This window comes from Paramisgurnus dabryanus, chromosome 24, assembly GCF_030506205.2.
Source record: "Paramisgurnus dabryanus chromosome 24, PD_genome_1.1, whole genome shotgun sequence".
NCBI classification, from domain to species: Eukaryota; Metazoa; Chordata; class Actinopteri; order Cypriniformes; family Cobitidae; genus Paramisgurnus; species Paramisgurnus dabryanus.
In genome coordinates, this window is record NC_133360.1 from 5277396 (window position 1) to 5296976 (window position 19581).

The 19581-nt window shown below is 38.3% G+C and overlaps 2 protein-coding genes across 4 annotated transcripts; one reads left to right on the forward strand and one right to left on the reverse strand.

Moving 5' to 3' along the window:
• Positions 1 to 1485: 1485 nt before the first annotated feature.
• On the reverse strand, positions 1486 to 12901 carry zfr2 (zinc finger RNA binding protein 2). The gene is made up of 16 exons (XM_065244339.2): positions 12795 to 12901; positions 11901 to 12147; positions 11691 to 11805; positions 11404 to 11619; positions 11003 to 11319; positions 10738 to 10920; positions 9563 to 9779; positions 8241 to 8389; positions 7949 to 8068; positions 7622 to 7767; positions 7394 to 7520; positions 6351 to 6544; positions 6099 to 6267; positions 1898 to 1983; positions 1624 to 1719; positions 1486 to 1526 (listed from the first exon to the last, which is right to left on the reverse strand). The coding sequence occupies exons 1-14, from the start codon at positions 12857 to 12859 to the stop codon at positions 1927 to 1929; spliced, it is 2322 nt and encodes a 773-aa protein (XP_065100411.1). The 5' UTR covers positions 12860 to 12901; the 3' UTR covers positions 1486 to 1526; positions 1624 to 1719; positions 1898 to 1926.
• A 1559-nt stretch (positions 12902 to 14460) lies between these two features.
• Positions 14461 to 19317, forward strand: atcaya (ATCAY kinesin light chain interacting caytaxin a). Of its 3 annotated transcripts, XM_065244346.2 has the most exons (12): positions 14461 to 14666; positions 15028 to 15128; positions 15258 to 15310; positions 15396 to 15632; positions 15712 to 15888; positions 15962 to 16064; positions 16695 to 16826; positions 16895 to 16981; positions 17100 to 17198; positions 17287 to 17313; positions 18245 to 18310; positions 18626 to 19317. In XM_065244346.2, the coding sequence occupies exons 3-12, from the start codon at positions 15274 to 15276 to the stop codon at positions 18654 to 18656; spliced, it is 996 nt and encodes a 331-aa protein (XP_065100418.1). In that variant the 5' UTR covers positions 14461 to 14666; positions 15028 to 15128; positions 15258 to 15273; the 3' UTR covers positions 18657 to 19317. The 3 variants fall into 3 exon arrangements, with proteins under 3 accessions (XP_065100418.1, XP_065100417.1, XP_065100419.1); XM_065244345.1 differs by lacking the exon at positions 15028 to 15128; XM_065244347.2 differs by lacking the exon at positions 15028 to 15128 and having other exon boundaries at positions 15396 to 15611.
• The last annotated feature ends 264 nt before the right edge of the window (positions 19318 to 19581 follow it).

Below are 19581 nucleotides of genomic sequence, written 5' to 3' on the forward strand. Positions count from 1 at the left end.
GGCCGGTAAGGAACCCATGCCGAGAACCTTATGTATCTGACGAAAAGCCAGCAGTCGCAACGCTTGCTGGAAAGACAGAGATGATAATAAATAATCCAATAAATAGGCCCAAATATGTGATATTTACCACAATCTTACAATACCTGTGCACTAGCGGTCACATCTTCTCTGGCTTGTTTCGACATGCTGCTCAGAACGTCTTTCTGTCCTTTCTCACATGGGTCGAGAAGACCTGGACCATCTGAGAGATGGAAATGTTGGTCAGGCATCCTTTACACTTTTGAACCACATTTATAATTGGTATTAAAGGGAAACTCCAGCCAAATATCAAAATTACCACATGATGTACTCACCCTCAAGCAATGAGAGATACACGTGTTCATCATATTATAGACAAACACATTTGGAGTTATTTTAGTAAATGTCCGTCTTTCAAGCTTTTCAATGATAAAAAACGGGATCAGGGAACAACATCTGATAATCCACAGTGTTAATAAAGGTATTTTGCTGGCATTTAATGAGATATTGTACACCATCTTGAAGAGTTTTAGCGTAGTGAGTGTTCATTACCATGGATCGTCCAAGATGCCGTTGTTACCAAAAGCTAGTTATTACAGTTTATAAAGTTTAAAACATTCTTTTTTTTAACAAAATCGCAACGATTACTCACAGAAGAAATTTATTAACCCCTTGTAGTTGTGTGGATTTCTTCTCACAAGAAGTTGTTCCCTGATTTCTCCCATTATAAGCTTGGAAAAGCAAGGATATTTACTAAAATAACTTCAAATGGGTGATTCTCGCGAAATTAGACTTATGAGGTATCATATTTGGTGATCATTGGTAAATGTAGAGACAATAATAAGGAATATAAATGTGTCCAAGACCAATTTTCTCATCCTAGACAATTTTCAATCATTGTTTAAGCCCTCAAGGAACTAACATTTAAAAAAAAAGGGACATAATTGACTGTGACACTCAAGATGGCTACCAGGTAAGCAGTTTTTATTTGATCTCTCCAGATAAAAGTTGAAATTTTTTAGTTCTCATTACCGAAACATGAGTTTGTAAATGCATATATTTAATGTAATATTACGTTGCGGTAATGATCATTTTTGATAATGATACTAAAAAATGTAAATAATTCTATAGGAAAATTTTTAAATCATCTAAAAATAATACTTCGAGTTCAGACCTTAATCTTATATGTGCAAAAAAAAATTGGCTTTAAGGGCTTTTTAAAAATTCTGATGCTGGACACCTTCTAGATATGGATTTCGTGAGAATCACCCAAATGTGTTCATCTGAAATATCAGATGTATCTCGGATTGATTGAGGGTGAGTACAATATGTGGGTAGTTTTGATATTTGGCTGGAGTATCGCTTTAAGATCTGTTCGACTGCCATCCTATCCTACCTGGCAGGAGAATCCCAGTGGCGATGCATTCCAGAACTCTCCGCAGAGCTTCTCCAGGACTGAGGGGTCCGGATGCACTGCTGATGGCTTTCTCCACGAGCAGCTCCATGGCCTTTGAGAAAATAAAACTACTTGATCAATATCACCATTGTTTACCAAATTAAATCTGCGCGTTACGGTGCAAGATTAACACTTGATGTTTGACTGACCCAGTCGGGCATCTTGCTCCAGGTAGGCACACGCTGACACAGATCCCGCAGAATCCGAATAACGATCACGCATGACTGAAGACCATTCGCCCGGGCCTGTGGATCAAACCCGTTACTTGATACTAATGTAATATTTTATCAACTATAAGCACTTAATATATTTAATCGACATATAAAGTATTTATATATATTATATTTTATTACTAGGTACATGGAATAAGAATTTCTCTTAATTTGGCAGATTTGTCTATGGAATGTTGAGTTGTCTTATTACCTGAAACCATTTAGCATGACGCAGAGCCGCTAAATACTCAAGGCACTTGATCCTGTTGAGAACGTCAGTAGGGTTTTTCTGTGGGACTACATAAAAATACACACAGGACTTCAGATATCAGAAGAATAATCATGGATCCCCTCATCTAAAATAACTGTGGTGTAAACAGAGTAGTTTTTTGGCTAATGTAGTATGACCAAAACTAAACAAAGCAGTGTCGAAACTTTTTTCAGTGAAGTGTCACAAGGCGAGGGGCTTTCCACATACCCAGGTTCCTAAAAAATTTTACTGTAATCTACCATGTTATGAAGAAAATGTAGATAAAAAATATTAAGTTTGGAAGAACTGCAAGGGTTTGTTGATACATGTGGTCAAAAAACCCTAACAGATTAAGACATGTGACTGCTGAATTAGAAGGAAATAACAATTGAAAGTGTTGTAGAGAAAAACCACAACAACTAGCTTCACAGAGACACAAAATTATAATTTTATATTTTTTGAGAAACTCAAATACTTTGGGATGAGACATCAAAACTAGTTTAGGCCACATTCACACTGCAGATAAAGAGGGTGTCAATCCACATTTGAGTGGCACCCCAAGAATTTAACTAAACACCTGTTGATCTCGCATTGCACGTTGATTCATAAGTGATTTAACGCAGCCTATGCAAGCGCTGCATTTACACAACTGCCTCTAATTCAAAAGTGAAAGTAAAATGTGCATGGCTGTATGTGCATTTATAAGCCCCTCCCATTTGTCACATGCATTTAACTGGTCGGAAAATTCTGTTTCCTGTAAAAATCGCAAATTCTTGCAACTATTAACCATCCAAATTTTAGAAGTAACACCTGTATTTGTACACATTTGTACTCAGTTCTAATAAATTCCGTGACGATTTTACTTGTTATTAATTTGGTGTGTCCAAAACCACATCAAACAAATAACTCTCAAAAATAGCAAACACCAAAAGGTGTAAAAAGAGCAAAAACCACAACTAGCTTCAACTAGAGTCATGAGATTATAATTTAAATATTTTTGAGAAACTCAGATACTTTGGGATAACAAAGACATCAAAACTAGTTTAGGCCACATTCACACTGCAGATAAAAAGGGTGTCACTCCGCATTTGAGTAAGATCATAATTCAGTTTGCCAATGAAAAATTCTGTGGCCGTCAAACATTTACATTGTTGTTGTTGTCACCATAAACCATCTGAATTTCAGGAGTGACAAATGTTTTTGTACACCTGTATGTCAAAAGCAGCGAATACCAAATGGTGTTTAACCACTATCACATCTTTCTGTTTACGGTTTACCGATGAGTTTAGAAGTGACTTCTATATTTAGGGATGGGCTGATAAATCGGACGATAATGCTTGCTGAGCTTCTCAATGAATTACGGTAAAATTCCGCTACATCCAATAGCCAAAGGGCGCTCTCGTGCACAAACTCAATATGGGCCACCGAAGAACCTCCATTTACACACACACACACATCTCGAGGAAATGGCTTAAACATATATTTATATTGCTGTTCTTCTAACCTTTTCAGGCATTTTCATTATAATATAGAATATGTATGATGATTATGTTTGACGACTGTTGCTTTTTCAAATGCATGTTATAAACGACTCAAAATAAAAAACTATCAGATTGAAAAGAACTCAAAAACCAAAGTACACGAAAAAGCTGTGCATAATGGGGGATTTTCAAGCTTGAGGGTTTCGTGGGCCGGACTTGTTAACTTTGTGCATGTCCACTTCTGGCGCAGTCAGGTTAGGTATCTAACATCCTGTTAGGCAGTGGTGGAATGCAAGTTAAATTTTCCATGCATTTGTACTTTACTTAAGTAGAATCTATAGTGCATACTTTTGACTTTTACTTCATTACATTTTGCAACAAATTAAGAACTACATATCAGCGTCATAATCCCCTATATCGGGTGTGCGATTCCGAATCGTTATTGACCAGGTATTATTAGTGTGTATCAGCATTTATCGTCCCATCCCTACCTAGATTTCATACTCCCACAATTATAATTTATACAAAACTCATGATGCTTCAGTGTGAATGCAGCCTTAGTTTACAGTAGGGGTGCACCGATAAATGGGGATATATACAAATAAAATGTGGCCGATAATTACTCTGAATCACACAGACGATAATATTCACAGCTATTTCTTGCACTACGGATTTTGATTAGTAATTACTGTTAGGTGAGTCTTTTATAACATGCATTTGAAAAAGCAACTCGTCAAACATAATCATTATACATATTCTTTATTATCATGAAAATACCTGAAAAGGTTTAAAAAACAGTAATATAAATATATCCTTAAGCCATTTCCTTGAGCTGCGTGTCATAGCTGCGTGCATATAGTTACTCGTCTGAAGCGCATATTGAGTTTCTGCACAAGAGCGCCCTCTGGCTTTTGGATGTAGCGGCATATAACTGTAATTCATTGAGAAGCATAGCAAGCATTATCGGCCGATATATCGGTGCACCCCTAGTTTACAGACACCTTGATCAGTATGAAAATCTAAAAACCTTTAGATTTATGCACCTACATATATGAAGTTAAGACTTCATTCACTCATTACGCAACCAATGTTGTGCCACAGTGTTAAAGAAAGGTCAGAGATCCTGTTTTTGAAACACTTTCCAATAAATCATGTAAAATTATGGGCACATAATGTGCTAAACCAAAAACCATGGAAGGGGGGGTTAAAATGAACAGAAAGGCCAATTCAATTTTTGTATGGACAGACCCTTATTTAATAATGCTCATATTAGAGCCATATATATTTCATTTTTTGATACAAGGGAACACACATGGTGCTGTGGACGTAAAGCAGGGGTTCTCTAACCTTTCTCCATGTTGGGTGCGGGGTCTTCTCGCATCACCGGTGACGTAAGAGAGACGGTCACCTGCATTTTTGGTTCCTTGCTTGAAAATATCAGGATGTTGGCCTCCTCGGGCTGTACCTGCACCTCATACTGATCTTCAGAAAAGGTCTGCCGGTTAAAAGGACACTGTGTGTTACTACAGAGGAGACGACGGGCTAAATACAGGAGCTGGGGTCTTTATATAAAAAATGTGTCTTTCAATAGAAACAATTACAGTTTCTTAACTGGATAACAATGCATGGGGATTGAGAGTTGATGCGTGTTATGATGATGGTGGTAAATGGGCTATATACTCGAATTACAACGCACGCCCCAGTCTCTCTCTGTAGGTTACAGGTGTCGTAACCAGGCAGTGAAACTAAAGATCAGCAAAACTACGGCACATAAACTGGAACACATTTATTATTTTAACTCTGCGGGTGAGCTGGAAGTCTCACGTCATTTTAGCCAAAATCAATAATGCTTAATATATACCAAATATTTACTTGGGTGACATGTCAACCATAAATGTGAAGCCCAGTTGCATAGGAGTTATTTTAAAACATCAACAGATATTTGCAGTGCTTTAAAAATTGACATCAGATTTCCTGTGGTTTTGTCATCGCAATTTCCGTCTTCACATAACAACCTTCCTTTATCGTAACCAGCATGCATATAACTGCCAAAATACAGGAAAGAAGTGATATATTCAATGTTATTTATCATTTTTAATATGATAGTAAATTATTTTGGTCTGTAGGTCATTATGAGAAGATGCTTCACATGCATTGGTGAAAAACCTTTAAATGGCCTTTGAAGTAAAGGTTTGGTGTAGAGGACATTTTCACGACAATCTCTTGCTTTTCTAATATGCTCTGGACCATGAAATAAATCAATTTGGAGAGGAGTATATTAAATGAAGATGCTAAAATAACCACTAACAAATCAATGTTGAAGAGAAGCTTTCATGAAAATCAAAGTTAAATTATTTCCAAACACTTTAAAGGTTTCCTGAAGCCTCTGGAGACCTGGCATAAAATGAGTTTGACATTTATTTTGGCAGTTAAATGCATATTAAATTTCTATTCGGAGGTTCATAATGTAGCCTCAAACATTTACATTTCCTTAACTTTATAAAGCACAAGATATGTTGATTTTCTGTTGAGTGTCTTACCACAGATCCATCAGTAATGACTTTATGTCAGCGAATAAGTTTCAGTCGTGCAGTAATGCATTTCCAAAAATCACCACCATCTTCACAAGCAAGTTTCACACAACTAGCACAAAAGACGCTAATAATATCTTAAAATCTCACCGCTAGCTGTTTGGGCAGCTGTTCAGCGATGGTTTTCAACAGAGAGATGGTCGGTTTCTTATCCGCCAGCAGAATGAGCTGAACGTTGTGATCGCCGCGGAGCAGGAGGCCTTTGGCCAAAATTCCAACACGCATGACTCCTTTCAGGACACGAGGCTGAGATTCAGATCTGCTCGACAGACGCAAAACCAAACATTCAAGTTTCAAGTTAACCATACAAACAGCTAGTTAGTAAGAGGAATAGATTCTCACTGCTTGTCAGTTGCTTCTTTGTCATCTACTGGCGACCCCTCAGTCTCCAGCAGCGAATCAGAGACCAGTTTCAGGGCGCGCTCAGAATGCGAGACGATTCGCTGCACGGCCTGAAGCTCCTCCTCCCCAGGGTAGATGGTCGAGTGTTTGGCCATGATGTGTCGGTCATCGGGCGAATCTGGGCGGCGTACGGCCTTTAAATGAATAGATTAATTTGCAAAAAACTTTGTCAAATATCATTACATTTAAATAGTCATTAAAATTAAAATTTTACATCGTGGTATTGCAGAAGAGTAATGGGGTGCAAATAGCAGACGCGCAAATAGCAGACGCGCAAATAGCAGACGCGCAAATAGCAGACGCGCAAATAGCAGACGCGCAAATAGCAGACGCGCAAATAGCAGACGCGCAAATAGCAGACGCGCAAATAGCAGACGCACACTCGCGCGTGGGCAATGGGAGTAACAGGAATTCAGAATTTGCGCAAGTAGATTGCAAACATGAATAATAATGGACGCAAATAATGGACGCACACTCACGCATGGGCAATGGAAGTAACACGAATTGGGCAGTGCGATAGCGATTCGCCTCGCCTCAAAGCGATCTTCGTGCAAGTTAAAAATATTCAACCGTACGGCCTATAAATTAACAGATTAATTTGCAAAAAAACTGTTTTTCAAATATCAGCACCATTAAATATTCATACCATGAAATAAAAATGTTACATTGTGGTATTGTAGAAGAGTAATGGGGCGTTTACACAAAAACGAATTCAAAGATTTGCGCAAGCAGATTACAGACACGAATAATAGACGCACACATGCACGGGACGATGGGAGTGACGCGAATTGGGTGTCGCAATTTCGGCAAAAGCATGCGCTTTTAGCCTCAAACACATCGTGCAAGTTGAAAATATTCAACCAAAGTTTAAAATTTGCATGAGACCAAGTTAAATCCCGCGAGTAATCTAGAGCGAGGAACGCGATGTTTCGTGTTTGGTGTGTGTACAGATCATAAGGATTGCAATCGTTGCTTGAACATACCAATAGGGGTGGCACGGGCATGCTGGGGTGGCCCATGAGAGGAGGCGGAGCCATTCTGCGCCTCTGCTCCCCCCAGTATATTTGCTCCTCCTCCACTCTCCTCCAGTACAAGTCCTCCTCGTACCTCCTGCAGGAGGACACAGAAATACAATAGACCGACACACCAACACCTATGCACATTTACAACACTCTCTGCTAGATATCTAAGTATGAAATAATGATGGTGACCTCATCTCCATGTGCCAACGCTGCTCGTCCTCCTGTTGTCTTTTCAGCACGGACTTCTGCTTCTGTTTTCTCAGTTTGCCTTCCAGAAGTTTCCTTGCTCGATTACTAGGTTTGATCTCCACCGGAAGATCGGGGTTCACTTTTTTCTAGAAAATATTTAGAAAGGAATCTACGGTCAATAACTCCAGCCACTGTCAACCAGGCAAAATAAAATGTAAATTTTATATTACCTTAAAAACTATGTAGAAATGAATATATTAATAATCAAATGAAAAAGTTATAAACAGAATAAAAAGTTTTAGTGAATGCATGATGTTGTCATCATACCTTGTACTGCAGGCGATGTCTTCGACCCTTCAGGTGCATGTCTTTAGCGTTCGGATCATTAAAGCTACATTCACACAGTTTACAGTGGAAGCGAATCACCTTGCCGTCGTCATTTCGAACCTGAAATCGAAAATAAGCCTTATTATTAATAAAATAGTTACGTGATTTCTCCACTTTTTATGAAAGTGGAATATTCCTTTAAGATATTCCCTGACATTTTCAGGTTTTTCATGACTTTGGAATCCCTGATATTGAATCTTCCCCGTTGATCTCATGTGACTGAGCATCTTACCTCTTCTACATAGTCGTGTCCGACGGGCTGAATGTCTCCTTGTGCTCCCTGTCCATCAGCATCATCATCATCACTCATAGGGTCCGTCTTGACCACAGAGGGCTTCGGCTCCTCGATCTTCAAAGGGGCTGGTGCGGAGGTTTTACCCGCTTAGAGAAAACATTTACACAAATTCAGCATCAATAACGCATTTGTTACTAATGTTCTTAGCGTTAGATATACGCAGATACTTTGAATTTCATGAAGAATTTTGAACATTTAATGAACAAAGGAACAATTTGTTTTCTGAACTTAGATTTTAAAAGATTTTAAACTTTGATATTAAGACAGTTTGATTAAATCGTATAAATCACGTTTCATAACATTACATCACAATCTTGTGTGGGTTTGTCTAGACACATCGCGAACAACAAAGCACTGAAAATCATGAAGCACAGTTTAACAGGAAGAAAGACCAAAGACTGAGCAAGAGCAATGTTGACATCATGCGAAAATGACAAGAATTACACATAGATGACGCAAGTTAACTGGACATTGCATTTGTTCTTTGAGGGAATTACAAAAGAGGAAGTGATGTCATTAATATCTGTGATCATAGCGTTGCCTGCTGGCACTGTAAAAAGGTCATCGTTTTAACATTAAAAAAATCAGCAATTTATAATTAGCTGAAAAATTGTATGCACATTTTAAAGTATTGCATAAAAAACAAGTTATGCAAACGTCAAATTTCGAATAAAAATATAATAAAAGTTTTTACGCTCATTTCAGGTGGTTCTCAGCGAGTAAATGCGAATAATTGGAGATTGAAATGTATTTGCCGAATTAATTCTGACGTAGTGATCATTGAACCCACGTGACTGATCGTCTAGCTGTTTCCGTTGTCATTTTCTTTCCCATATATGGGGCTTGGCGTCCTCGCAATGCCCTTGCAGTTAGTGCCTGCATCAAGAATTCAACATTCCTTCTTTTGTGCACAGCATTCGGTTTGGCGATTACAAGCTGCACTGCTAGTCAATTTATAAATTGCCCAATCGTAACTAAATGCAGTCCTGTCTCCATTTTCTAACCATGCTTTGTTTTATTTACAGTTGCTTACGAGGTTACCAATACCACAGTCATTCATTCAAACAACTTGATGAAAACGCACCTAATTAGCATTAGCATTTGTTTGGCTTCTTTTATTGTGAATTTTGAAAAGATTCACTTCAAGTTTGGATGGAAACCCGACAATTGATCCACCTGATAAGTATTGCTAAACAAAAAATAAACACATTTGACAGATTATTGTTTTTTTCGCAATGGAGACTGAAAAGTTTGCTTACCGATGAAAGAAACTTTAGGAGGCGTAGGTTTCTTCACAGGGGCAGCCATGAGTTTGGATGGAGCTGACGTCTTCTGCGTGATGGCACTAGGGGTGGAGCCCGTCGCAGCTGATGTTTTGCCAGTAGTCGTTGACGTCACCGTAACAGGGGTAGAGCTCACGAAAACAGGCTCGGAGGATGGAATGGGTTTTCCTAGCTTAGTGTGCAACTTTACCACCTGATGAAAGGTCCAAGAAATCATCTTATATTGGAGACCTAAGACCCATGTGACAACTATAAAAATAGGGCTGTAACGATTAATCGCATGTCCCATTAAAAATGCCTGTCGGAAATTGATTCTGAATCGCAAGGCTGCGATTCTTTCTTTCATGCACAGCTTGTGCGTGTAATACGGCATTTGGTCAGTAGGAAGTCCTTATCAATCTAAAATCATTATGAGTCGGAGTCGTTTATAACGTGCATTTAAAAAAGCAACACTTGTTAAATAAAAATCATTCAAAATATTCTTTATTATCATGAAAATACCTGAAACAATTTGAAGAACAGCGATATAAATATTCCTATAGACATTTCCTGGAATTGCGTTTGTGATGGTACTTCTTCTGTGGCACAAAGGGTGTTTCTGCATTGCTGCGTCCGAAACCGCCTACTACATACTATATAGTACGCGAAAAGCAGTAGGCGAGGCGAGTAGTATGTCCGAATACATAGTATTCGAAAAACAGTATGCGAAAAGTACCCGGATGACCTACTACTTCCGGTTAGATTTTGCAGTGTGCATACGATGGACGCTTCACTATCCCATGATGCCCCGGACGAGGAGTTATCCAACGAAGAAGAAGAGGCACGCGGCTGTTTTCGCGCTGAAATGACATGACGTGATGACGACGTATGTCACGTGATGTAGCAACATGGCGAATGTAGTACGTCCGAATCTCATTCATACTACCCGGATTCATACTATCCAGTACCTACTGTTTTAACGCCAAGTAAGTAGGTACTTCATCTTTTTCAGTACCTACTATACAGTATGCGGTTTCGGACGCAGCCCATGAGAGCGCCCCCCTATTCGAATGTGCTGGGATTTTACCGTAATTTATTAAAATTCATTCATTGAGAAAACGCGCATTTGCATGATTAATCGTTACAGCCCTATTTGATAACAAATTACTAACCTTCTGATGCTTGGCTCCTCGAATGTGCGCAGCATAAGCGTCGGCGCCGGTGCACGACACGTCACACAGCTCACAGCGCAGCTGCGTCTGGACTCCACGAGATCCGTTAGTCACCTGACTGCCGCTTTTCTGAGCCGCTTCCTTCTTCTTGTGCTTCTGTCCTTCCAGATGTTCTCGATACGTCTGCACAGAGAAACCGGTCAATTCAAGATGACGTTGAGAAATGTTCATTCAACGTTTTAAGACAAGTCTCAAAATTGCTCACCTGTGGGCCAGCGCAGCTTATCTTGCAGATGTCGCAGTAGTGCAGCTGAGGCTGTTTAGGTGGGCCTTTGGGTTTCTGGATCTTGTTTTGGTGAAACGCTGGCTTTTTGTATGCGTTAATCCCTGGGTTGGACGCCGTGTGTCCCCCTGTGTTGCTCCAGGAGGAGTTGGTGAGCTGTTTGGAGGGCGGCTGCTGCTGCTGCGGGGGAGCCTGCTGCGGTTGCTGCACTGGGGGTTGTGGCTGGGGCTGCGGGGCCGGCTGGAAGTACGACGGAGCGGACGTGTAACCGCTAGAGTCATAGCTGGAATAGTTATGGCCTGAGGAGACAAAAAATGTGACGCTGTTAGACTAAACCAAAGATGACACTCGCTGGCTATTTTTGAAAGCAGATACACTCTTACCAGAGTAAGACGTCGCAGCTGTAGAGTTGAAGGAAGAACTGGGGGTGTAAGTGGATATCGGGGTTGGAGTTTGCTGCACGCTGGTGGACGTTGGGTAGATCGTGTAGCTCGAGGACACGGAGCTGGGAGCAGGTGGTGGTTTTAAAGTCGCGACCTGCCTCTGAACAGGGGGTTGGCTGTACGCTGTACTCACGGGGCTATAGACACTTTTCAACCCTGAAATGGCAATGCATAGGTTGTTATGGCAGTTGTGTCTGCAACATTATTTTACAAAAATCCATACGCACCTGTTTGGAAGTAGGCATCTGTTGCGGTGCGTTGTGCAGGTGCGATGGTTGTTTGAAAATACTGCTTGTTGTCATAGGTACTGACTGATGGAGGTCGTCCATAAGTATAGTTCTCCTATTATTACGTAGGGGAATAACAAATCATGATTCGTTGAATTATTTTCGGACTACTAGTTACTGAAAAAGGTCTCAACTTAAGATGTTACATACCGGTTCTGCTAAAACCTGGTAGGTTTGAGGGGTGGTCGTCGGTTGGGGGGTAGGTTCAGGTTGCCGGTACCCATAGTTGGGGGCAGGATGGGTCTGGTAAGTGGGATAGGGGGCAGGTGCTGCCGGCCGAACAGGTTGGGCGGTGGGTGCCGGGTAGGAGGCGGTGACAGCGTGGGCCACACCTGGGGCGGGCTGAACGCTATAGCTGCCCGTGGTTGGGTGGGTATATGCAGGGGGCGGCTGTGTGCTAGACGGAATTGGAGAATTCGAAGTACATTGGTTTTAATAAGATTAGACTAATATTACATAATATATAAAATAATAGTAGATGCATCGACACAAAATGTGTTGTCATTGTCAACCAATGTAAAATATTCAAATTACCACCTATCATTCGTCTAATTCCCATTCAATATAAAGCTCAAAGTTTGTTTATGTATGTTGGTCTGGTAAAACTCATTTCTCCTATTTACAGGCATTTGCAAAACTGTCAATAATCCTGCGTACTGTTGGGTGTAAGCAGTTACCAGTAAGTTTTAATGAATGTTTGCATTTTAAAACACTGTTTAATTCTGTACCACACACAAATTGTCCAATGTCACATGTGGGTGCTTAAGTAAAACCAGTCAAGTTGCGGTTTTAGACAAATGTATTTCCTTTAAAAAAACCATGACATATCCAAGGACGAATGCATGATTACTGTAAAACACTGTAAAGGTGCATGTCGTGCAAATACACCACATACATCAATAAATAAACAACAGTTGTTGATTTCTGACAACAAACAGAGATCACTGGCCTTCAGGCGCGAGGCATTAAAAAGACGCCGTATTTAACAAACTCTGTAATAATGCATATGTGCCGTTGTGTGTTTTGTGTGTGTTTGTTTTGTACCTGTATTGCGGGCCGGTGGCTGCAGCGGCTGCATGTGTGAATCCATAATAATTACTAGCCGCCATCTTAGATCACCAGTGGCAGCGGCGGCGCTCACGTGATCGACACGTCGCTGTGACGTACTGTCATCTTCGGGATAAAAACATAACATAATAAAGTAATTAATGAAATTACTAAAGTAAATAATGTAATCTTTCTTACACAATAATTATTTGTACCCCTTGTATTAACAATATTTTATTTATTATTTATTTAAATGTACTATTATTTATTTATTTTCCCTTCTGTTTAATTCATTAATTTTAATTATTTAATTCCTTATACTTCTTTGTATTTTCATATTTGAACTGTGACTATTGATGGTGCAGTGTGTCTGCCTTTGACATTTAACTTTCCAAATACATTAATAACATAAAGTAATACATAAGTAACATGAAAGTAGTGCTTTAATAATTTAAGAATCATTAAATGTTTGCATGTAGTTGTAAACAAACGAGTTTGATAAATCGACATAAATACAAATAAAGGAATTAAAATAAGAAATTCTTTAAAAACACACACAAATATTTTAGTACTTTTTGGGGCCGTTTCCCCTGACAGGTTTTAGATTCATACAGGATTAGGCCTTAGTTATATTAGGATATTTAAGTAGTTTTTACAAAAAAAAACTTTAAAAACATGATAAGCATCTTAAGACAAAACATCGTTTTTAAATAAAGGTAGCTCAAACATGCATTTTAATTGGGATTGTGGTGTTCCCTGTTCTGGAAATCGCACTTTTATGATTGACAGTAGGTTTTTACAGTTTCTGTAGTTCGTATACACTGGGCGCTGCGCAGACAGATGAGCATATGACATCATACTATCGCAAGTAGTGCTTTGAACTCGCTCTCGCGATATTTTAATGTCATTGCCAATCCGTGTGTCACAGCCTCGTGAAGATGACCACAGCTACTGAAGTAGGTGAAGGATAATTTAAATTTTATAATAAAATAATTTATCAAAATGAATCAAGTATTAAACAAAATAAAGTAATACGTACTAAAATAAAGTCAAAAACCAAACACTAAAGAACATCAACGGATGTAATAAATTTATATTCATTACAAATATAGCAAACAAAATAACATGTTAATATAAATTATAGTAATTCTTGTGTCAAATTAAAATTACATTTATGTTATGCAACATAGAGATGCCTTCAAAATGAACAGATATTTCTTGTACATTAGCGCCACCTATGTGCTTAGATGGATAAACAGATTTTCACATTTCAATGTGTCCTTTGTGTTTCATGCTCATGGGATGTTGATGTTCCTAAATAACATGTGCCCTGTTCATCATGAGCCTTTAGTGTTATGAAAACAGCAAAGACTAAATTGATGAAGAGAATAATGGCTAGTTAATTATTTTTATCATATTTCACAGCTTTCTCCTATTCCCCACCATTGTTTAGTATTTTGAGTATTTCCATTTATTCATTAAGAAGTTAAACCCCCAAAGCCTCCAGAACAAATGCTCTGAATTATCTTCTGACCCTGTCTCAGCATCCCTATTCATAACATATAAAGAGCATCACTGGGTCAGCGATTACTCTGTGAGATGCTGAATGGATGCGGAGGGGAGCAGGTGCAGCTTTCTCCTTAAATGGATGCGAGCCACGTCATGTGACGCAGCGAGCGGCCAACAACACAAGCAGCATCACCAGGAAAATGGAGGGAGGTGAGGCTTAGAAGACACACGACTGTATTACTGGAAGTGATGCTTGTTAAATATTAAACAGCTTAATGACAATGAGATTTCACGAGTGCGTTGAGTAAGACATCCCAAAATAAGAAAACAGCAAGAAACCTTGTTCGTCTTTGGCAGCAGGTACGTTAGAGCATCTCTGTTATGTGCGTTGTTGGTGTTAGTCTTTGTAAGCTATTTGCTGAAACAACACAATTTGTTAGATCTGTATTAATTGAAACATATTTGGATGCTTCACTATTCTATTATAATTAACTTTCAATGTGAAAAAAATAAATCTGATGAACATCTATGGATGATACGCTAGTGTGTTATAAATAACACAATGCCAAATTTAGACTATGATTCATGTAGTTGTCATATATTCATAAATATATTAGTACTTATACTATAAATATCTTGTGCAGTTTTGTTTTTGTGATCATCATTAGTTTATTTTTGCTTTGTTGATGTGGTGACCCTTTTGATTTTAAATGCTCTGCAGGTTAAAAAGCATCTTTTCATGCACAAAAGCAGCAGCTGCAGGCCCTGTCAGCTTTAACAACCCCCACTCTTTAACATTTTGTCTGTGTAAGGACCCCCGGGGTACATGGTGCTATTTATCTGATCCCATTTTAAAGGAACAGCTCACCCAAAAATCCATCATTCATTTTAAACCCATATGACTTTTTTTTGTTTGAATATTATTGTATACTAAAATGAATTCTTTGCTAGGTCACTTCCTGCAAACATGGAGTCTTCCTGCGCCCTGAGTGATGGGAAAACTTGTAGGTGACTTTCACTTACCCATTTCGAAGTATAATTTTGTTTATGTTCCAATTCTCTAATTCTCCTCTATTTCGAATGTCCCAGCTCCCCCGAACTCTCTCCATATTGGTGGAGCCGGAGGGGACGGGGCCCATCGGAAGCGACGTACGCTGGTGGCCCCAGACATGAATTTGTCTCTGGATCAAAGCGAAGGTTCATTGCTCTCCGATGACTTTCTGGATACCCCTGATGATCTGGATATTAACGTGGACGATATCGAGACCCCGGATGAGTCGGATTCCCTGGAGTTCATCACCAATGGTAATGACCTGGAGTGGGAGGGTAAGGAATGTGCTTCATGTCTTTAGATTTATATATAAGTGAAAAGTATATACAAACAGTTTGGATGCATGATTTTCAGATGACACACCTGTGGCCTCGGCCAAACCTCCTCCTGCTGACAGCGACACTGATGGAGATGGCGCGGATGGGACCGGCGCCAACGGTCGTCTGTGGAGGACTGTGATCATAGGTGAACAGGAACACCGTATCGACATGCAGGTCATACGACCGTATCTGCGCGTCATATCACATGGAGGTACCTCAGGTCTTTTTGAAGATAGTTCATGTCTTCCTCCATCACTGCATTTTGAGATGTCTTTTGTTTTTAGGGTACTATGGTGAGGGTCTGAACGCTATCATTGTGTTTTCGGCTTGTTACCTTCCTGACAGCAGCTGTCCAGACTATCATTATCTCATGGAAAACCTCTTCCTGTAAGAAAATTATAATTTAATTATTATCAAAGTACTTTTGTTTGATATTTTTATAGTGCTGGGCAAAGATTAATCGCGATTAATCGCATACAAAATAAAGGTGTTTTTTTGCATAATATATGTGTGTGAACTGTTTGTAATTATTATGTATATGCAACTACACACACATACATATATTCATTACAGATTTTTTTTATTTATATATAATTTTATATATAGAATATAAAAATATAAATAAATATATTTACACATGTAAATGTTTCTTAAATACATACATGAATGTGTGTGTATTTACATATACATAATAATTATATATTATGCAAAAAAAATATTTTATTTTTATTTAATTTATTAATATTATTTTAATATTAATTTATTTTATTATGCGATTAATCGTGATTAATCTTTGCCCAGCAGTATATTTTTAATGACAACACAACATCATCAATAGTATCAGGTTATATATAAGCAGTTCATGTGCTATTTTGTGCAAGTCTATATAGTGTATGTATGTCCATATATTTATATATAGGTCTACAAAAGTTTCTTGAAACCATGGCTTTGTGTGAGAAACACCTCGAAGTGTTTAACCCAAACACGTTCGCTCTGTTCCTCGCACCTTTCAATCAGGTATGTGGTGAGCAGTTTGGAGATGCTGGTGGCGGAGGACTACCTGATCATCTATATTAACGGAGGGACGCCTCGCGGTAAAATGCCAGGCATTAGCTGGTTAAAGAAATGCTATCAGATGATTGACAGGAGGTAAGTTTTTAAAAAAAATGCTTTTAAATAGATTATTTAGATGTTGCTTATGTAACGTTTATGTTCAGACTGAGGAAAAACCTGAAGTCTCTGATCATCACACACCCCTCCTGGTTTATCCGAACCGTCCTGGCTATTTCCAAACCCTTCATTAGGTAACATCACCATATAACGTTCACCCTGGATAATAAATGAAATACAATTTAACAATACAAGTTTAGGATTTGTATCGATATATTCGTGAATAATATTTTTTCTCACGTCATTCTGCAGTGTGAAGTTCATGAATAAGATTCGTTATGTGCACAGTCTGGAAGAGTTGGAGAAGATCGTCCCAATGGATCATATTCAGATCCCAGAGTGTGTCTTACAGTAAGGAGGAAACAAACATATTTGATTTTCTGACCAAACGTGCAATGTGATACTACTGTAGTTTATGTGTTTAATTTGCTCTTTGCAGGTTTGAAGAGGAGAGAATAAAAGCGAGGTAATCCCCAATATTCTCAAAACACACTAAATGTAAGATACTGTACATCTTCCTATGGTCAACTTCAAAGTCAGTATCACATGTATGCTTCACGAAGAAGGCAATCCCAGAATGCCTTGCTACAAGTTTATTAAAATATAAAATATATTACAGTGATCTATAAGTACTATGGGGCAGTTTCCCGGACAGGGTATAGATTATCCCATTATTAAACTTTAGTTAAATTTGGACATTTAAGTAGATTTTACAAACACACTTTCAGTGTTGGGGGTAACGCATTAAAAGTAACGCACATTACGTAATAATATTACTTTTCTGAAGTAACGAGTAAAGTAACCATTACTTTATAAATGTACACATTAATATTTGAGTTACTTTTTTAAAAAAGTAATAATTTTAAAAAATAAAATAATGTACTGAATTAAACTGAACATATTAACATAGAATTATGCACTCAAAGACATCAAGCCTCAGCCAAGTAAGAAAAAGTAACGCAAAAGTAATGCAAAAGTAACTTAAAAATAACATAAGCATTACTTTAAAAGAAAAGTAACTAAGTAATGCAATTAGGTACTTTTTTTGGGGAGTAACTTAATATTGTAATGTATTACTTTTAAAAGTAACTTTCCCCAACACTGCATACTTCTACTTATGCACGATTTATGAAAAACGCTTTGGAAAAGAGAGTCGGGCTGACTACCAAAACACATTGTAGCCAATCAGCATTAAGGGGCGTGTCTACTTAACAACATCGTTGCCTGGGTTGCGTATGTGTGGGGGCGGGTCTATCAAAAGAAGGTCCAGATTCTATTGGGGTGGGGCGTGTTTGTTTATGTGATTTTAAAGGACAATATTGTCTTTCAGAGATCATGCACCCTGCCTTTAAAAGTCAAGCACAACATTTTAACCAACAATGCTTTGTTTTGTTTAGAATGGAGCAGGAACAGAAAGAGCAACAGCATCATGAACAGCAACAGACCGTGACCAATCCAGAGAGGTGAACACATACTGTTGTTATTAGAAATGAACCGATACCACAATTCTGTGCCAGTACCAATTTGATAGATACAGATAGTTTTGCTTTTTATCCCTTGTTTTAAATGATTACGTCATAAATCCTAGCAGTGTTAGGATATAATTGGCCTGATCGACATTGGCTGTTTTTGAAAAAAAATGTCCGATAGTGGGAAAGTGGGACCAATTATAGGCCGATATATCGGTGCATCCCTAGTTATTATGCTTTAAATGTTGCATTCAAAGCTTTTATTTCGCGCAATAATTACTATATGAGTTAAAAATGTTTGTTTTACAGGACAACAACTGTTGAAGCTCCTGGACACTGAGCGGGAAAGCCTGCTGGTGGTGTTGGTAAAACCTGTTTTGTTGTTGTCACTCTTTAATGCTGATCTTGGACCATCTTTCATATCTTATATAATATATATATTAATACATATATTAGACTTAAAACTGGTCTCAGATCAGCAACAAAGAAGACAACTCAAATGAAAGTGGGAGGAACCTGCTCACTTTCGTTTTTAAAGGCACAAATTTAAGAGGTATGGAAGTGCACCAGCAGATGGGGCTACACACAGGATCTTCGAGCAGATATACCATCTGCATTGTACTGTGGCCTCCTATAGCAGTTATTGATTTTAAATAGGCTGTTCCCTGCTTTTTGATGTCATCTATATCTTGACCTGTTTGTCAACTGCCTAAAATTGCTTAAGATTGGTGGTGCATGTCTATTATGAGCATTGCAACAACTTTTGTTCTCCCGCTGTACTTCTGTCTGTGTCTGAGCCCTGATCGAATGTAACTTGATTCAGTTTTGCTTATGTTTGCTTGGTTTTGGAACGTTTTAATCTTATTTTATTAAGCTTTTGTAAATTATAAGTGCGAGTCATGTTATTCTGATGAAAACATTATTGTTTGGCATTTACATGCAGTAATTTTGTTGCCCTATGATTCAATATTAAACATTCTGGTGTATGTCTATAAAGTTTATATTGTTTATATTAATTCATTATTTGGTTCTATAAAATACTTCTACCATTAGCAAAAATCAAAATGTTGTATATGTATATGAACAATAATTTATTCTATATAAGTATTTTGAGCCACAGAATGATACCATGTAAAGTTTTGAAACAATTGTTTAGAAGTCTTGAATCCAAACATAAGAGTTAATCTCATTGTACATAATGACCACAAACGTCTCGTCCCATGACTTGACTATTTCTGACTTTCTGACTGTTATATCAGAGGTCT

Bases quoted from the DNA above. Each gene is read 5' to 3' on its own strand.
- atcaya (XM_065244346.2), top strand. From the start codon at position 15,274: ATGGAGTCTTCCTGCGCCCTGAGTGATGGGAAAACTT. The intron at 15,889-15,961 runs GTACCTCAGGTC...TTTTGTTTTTAG, and splicing joins GCGCGTCATATCACATGGAG to GGTACTATGGTGAGGGTCTG. The intron at 17,314-18,244 runs GTAATCCCCAAT...TGTTTTGTTTAG, and splicing joins GAGGAGAGAATAAAAGCGAG to AATGGAGCAGGAACAGAAAG.
- zfr2 (XM_065244339.2), bottom strand. From the start codon at position 12,859: ATGGCGGCTAGTAATTATTATGGATTCACACATGCAGCCGCTGCAGCC. The intron at 11,620-11,690 runs GTGCGTATGGAT...TTGCCATTTCAG, and splicing joins AGATGCCTACTTCCAAACAG to GGTTGAAAAGTGTCTATAGC. The intron at 8,390-9,562 runs GTAAGCAAACTT...GTTTTCTCTAAG, and splicing joins TCCTAAAGTTTCTTTCATCG to CGGGTAAAACCTCCGCACCA.